The sequence below is a fragment of the Wasmannia auropunctata genome, unplaced genomic scaffold (genome assembly GCF_000956235.1).
Source record: "Wasmannia auropunctata unplaced genomic scaffold, wasmannia.A_1.0 LD334288.1, whole genome shotgun sequence".
Lineage (NCBI taxonomy): Eukaryota > Metazoa > Arthropoda > Insecta > Hymenoptera > Formicidae > Wasmannia > Wasmannia auropunctata.
The window spans coordinates 10789-15601 of NW_012028602.1; the positions used below are offsets into that span (position 1 = coordinate 10789).

General features: G+C 31.4%; 1 protein-coding gene across 1 annotated transcript in view; it reads left to right on the forward strand.

Annotated features, from left to right (window-relative positions):
- Positions 1–1180: 1180 nt before the first annotated feature.
- The window catches only part of LOC105458830 (protein glass-like), a gene marked incomplete at its 3' end in the record, with an annotated part of 7978 nt that continues 4345 nt past the window's right edge, over positions 1181–4813 (forward strand). Inside the window, exons 1-4 of the mRNA XM_011704397.1 lie at positions 1181–1390; positions 2355–2691; positions 3010–3300; positions 3761–4120. Coding sequence (XP_011702699.1) covers positions 1327–1390; positions 2355–2691; positions 3010–3300; positions 3761–4120 — 1052 coding nt within the window. The remainder of the gene's footprint in view (positions 1391–2354; positions 2692–3009; positions 3301–3760; positions 4121–4813) is intronic.

Here is a 4813-nt window from a genome sequence, read left to right on the forward strand (position 1 = left end):
GTAAAATCTTTGTACGTCCATAATGTCCACATATATAATAAAATCCAGAAGGAATTATAAATTAAAAATCGAATGGACTAAATTATGTATTAAAAGTAAATAGTTATAGCGTAACGAAAAATAAATAAAATCTTGAAAATTTACTTTAAATTTTATTATGAAATTAACGTAAAGAAATATATCTGATACAATAAAATGTTTCGTGCTCTTACAGATAATAATGGTCAAATGAGAACAAATGTCAAGATAAATAAAAATGTGTCCATCGTTTTGTTAACAAACACAAAAGAAGTCAAACTTTAAAACTTGTTGGAAGGTACATCTAGTAAACAATAATAAGAATCATCAAGATATTCTTTTGGGAGTTGATTCCGTTATGCTCTTTAATATGCAATATTTCAGAGGTGAATCTTTTGTTGTAATTCGGCTTGAAATCAAGAATCTTAATCTTATTCCATTCAAAGGAATGATCAAATTTTACGATATGATGATTCGTAATTACTGAGTGTCTCGATGAGTCCATTCTGATGTTATTTACATACACCTTAATTTTAGTTCTGAATTACCTCTTGTTTTGCCTACATAAGAAGCATTGTAATCCTTGCAATGAACTTTATAAACCACGTTGCAGTTCTTAGAAGACATATAATCACTTTTATCCTTAAGGACCATCATAAAATTATTAAGCTTGTTCAAGCATCTAACCGTAAAAAATTATTTGCAAATAACGCAGCTATTTTTGTTCTATAGCTTATAAACGGAAGTACAAAACATTTTTTCCTTTCTACAAATAAATTTATTTAATCTATCTTAACATTTTCAAAACAAAGGTTAGACAAGTTTTGTTGCATCTCGAGTTTACTTTCTCGTAAAACTTGCACATTTTTCTCTAATTTTTCCATAAATTTAATCATCCGACGGAATTCTTTTAATAATTTTGCAATGACAAAATAAATATTTTTATTAAACAAAAAAGTCAATTTTAACTTGAAAATATCTTATTTTTGTGTAGAAAATTCATAATTTCGATTGTATCGATCTGTGAATATATTTATTTTATAATATGCTTAATAAAATTGATTTTCGTAACAAAACAATTAAAATATTTAACCACTTACACATCTACTTTATATCATAAAAAACAGCGTCGATGGCGAGCGGCGGCTTGCGATGAAGCTGTGCGCCGTTACCGGGACGACCGGAGAGGGCTGGACCAGCACTAGCGCGTTTCCATAGGGAGAGAAGACGAGGGTTGCGAAGAGGAGGAGTGGGTGAGCGCAGTGGTGTGCATCCGGGGGATAGGCCACTGTTGAGAATTTCGCAGAGATGGAGTTTCTGCAGAATCATCACGCAGTTAACACCTCCGAGCCGCCATATACTCTTGGTGCAGGTGAGATCTAAAATTCTCTGTACCTCATGACGACGATTACAAAGATAACCACAAAGCAGTCGCAAAGACGAAAACGCGTGTGATAGTTCCACAGTGCAAAATTTCATGAATATAATTATAACATTTCTCAATCGATGACCCAAAAATAGTTTTAAAATTGTGAACAATAATGGCTAATCTATTTATTGAATCACTGTCAGAATATAAAACTTCAGTTCAATTCAATCTTATAAGAACAATCTATTCTGGGTTCTCATAAAATAAATGTTTTTCAATAATTAAGTATTAACACGTTAAAGTGATTTCTACAAAAGTATGTGACAATTTCTGCAAAATATTTATAATTTTTTGAACTATAGAAAATTTGTGAAAAGTTAGAGAGCCTCGATAGAGAATATTTCGTATAGTATTATCATTCCTTTTCATGACGACACAATAACAGGTTTTACTTTATTAACAATGTTTATATTAAGAAAGTATCATGCAGAATGCTGACATATAGGATAGCTATATCAATGTCAAATTATTCAAATTGATTTTGATTAATCTTTTATTTATAAGCCTTATCACATAGCATGAAATTTGCCTAACGCATTTCTATCGAGATAAAAAAATAATATATTATAAGAGAGCATCAAAATTTTCTTAATTTTAACATATTTTTATATTTATTCATTACAATGTACGTTTATAGTGTATAATTTTATTGTTATACATTTTATACACAATACACATTATATTTATATATTATTCATGTTATTATAACAACATTTTTTATTAATATATAAAATTATATTACAAAAGCAATATTATATAATATATTTCGAATTTAATAAATTTACGTATACAATTTAAAAATTTCATTAAAATGTTTTTTCTTGAAATGATTTTCTCTAATGCTTCAAATGCCTTAAATCAGTAAAAATCACTGTCTTTGATAATTTAATATTTCCTGAATCTTTAGGTTCTGTGGAGAGCATCGAGGCAACTATTTCATCTAGCCTCTGTTCTGGATCATTAGGGGTGCTTTCGGGTGACGACACTCTATCAACCGACAATCAGAACGAAGAGGCAGCCGTCCTCGGTGCTGCTCTGCAGGGCACACTACGCTTACAGGATCTGCAGAATTCACCGTCTGATATCGGTACTGACCAGAATCAGCAACTTCCAACTTCTGGTCAGGCCGTAAGTGAATTTGGCGGTAACTTTTGGATCGACGATATGGCAGGTTTTCCTCTACCTCCGTTGGACCTAGATCCTTTGCCACCAGGATTGTTCAGTCCATGCTCAGGAACGTACAAGTTAGTTGTCAATTAAATTTATCCTTTTTCTTTTCTTTTCTTTTCTTCTTTCCATAGTTTTTGTCTTTTTTATTCTTTGAATACTAAACTTAATATTGAAGTGATATTTAATTCTATTCTGTAAATTTATATTTTATTCTATTTAATTAATATGTGTAAATTTTTCTAATTTTAATTAAAAATAATTTAAAAAATATATTGTATATTATAGCTAAATACACACACAGTTTTATTTTTCTCTCTTTCACAATTATGCTTTTATTTGTTTACAAATTTAACAATTTCGACGAAATCTGTAAAATTCAAGGCTTTTTCCAGTTGGGGTTGTTCACGCAGCGAATGCATGCCAAGGTCGAACAATGGTGCAAACGGCGAGGGCGTTGCCGATGTTCTTTTATCCCTGAAACATGCGGTGGTGCATCCTGGAAGTCCGACAACTGGCTATTATACCACTGGCGCCGGCTCCACTGCGGCTCATCATTATTCGCAGGACTATATGCAAAATCTGGGCCCGTCGGTCCCAGGTCCGGGTCACTACGGTTCTGCATCCGCCGCTATGTCCGTCAATGTGTCGATGAACATGACCATGAACATGAATATGCATTCTGGGTAAGGATTCTTCATTTTCTTTCTTTAATATTCAATATTTTTATATACAAAATTATATTGAATTATATGTTTAACATTTTTATATTATTATTTAATATTTTTTGTATCAAAAAATAGTCCAAAAAATTCGCACTTATGATTGTTATTCTAATTATTATTACTAATTTTATAATACAATTACATCAGATATTTTATTGTTAAAAGTATCTTTAAAAATAATTAGAAAAAATTACTCGTCTCAGAATTTTCATCCTTGCATTATAATATTATCTAAGAAACTACATCTCAATCATCATTTATAAGAGAGATTTATTACTTTTATAAGAGAGATAATTTATCTTCCAACAATAATCGCTATCTTGTTTTCTGCATCTTCTTTACAAAGTGCAGATATATTTGATTTTATCTCTACCTTTCTATTATATGTCTGTATGAACTTTATCTTTGTGTGTGTTTCTAGATACGAACAAAGTTATTCGTCAGCTTGGGGCGTGGAACCTCTCCTAAGTCCCGCCCCTCAGTATGGCAATCCGGTGGAGGTGGCAGCGCAAACGACCGCGAGGGTGAATCAAGGCACGCCATCCAATAGCGGTCTGATCGGTCATCCCCATTCCCACCCCCAATCACATCACAGTGGTGGCCGACTGCAGCTCGGGGATGAACACTCAATCTGTGTAAATACCACGAGTCCAGCCGTGGGTGGCATCACCCTCGAAGATAATGGCAGACCCAACTTGTGCAGAATATGTGGCAAATCATATGCTAGACCTAGTACTCTCAAAACTCACTTACGCACTCATTCCGGAGAGAAGCCGTTCAGGTTGGTACTTCCGTGTTGTTGATGAAAAAAATATAGAATTTGCTGGATTTGAAAGAAGGAAAAAAAGAAGGAAAAAGAGAAATTTATATATTAATTTATTCTATTTTATTTTATCATTTTTTAAAACAAAATCATTTTAGTGATAATACAATTACATTAAAAATATTGTACATTTTCTTTTAATTTTAATATATTTAGATTAAGAGACAGAGTGCACTTAAAAATAGTAAAAATAAAAAAATTATTTTTATTTAAAAACGTAGATTGCTTTTTGGATTTTAAATTACATAAAACAATTTTTGGACATTTAAGGTGGTTCTTTAGTAAATCGAGTTAAGAAATGTTCAATTTTTTTATTTAATGAAGTTGAAGTTCCGAACTTCGACGTGCAAAATTCTAGGATAGTCACCGTTGAAATAAGAAAGAAAAAAATGTTGAAAATGTAACTTTTCATGTATAACTTAATGACAGGTTGGAGATACTTCTTTGACTAACTGCACACAAACGTTATTTAAAGATTGTTTTAAAAAAGAAACTATAATAGTTTAAAAAATTATGTTAATAAGACAAAAGATTCCCAGAAATTCAAACAATTTAGAAAGTATAGGCTAATAGGAATCAGCGCGGTAATTGGTGCGCAATGATAATTTAAGTGAATATCACTATTTATTTCATGTAAATCAATTTATTGCC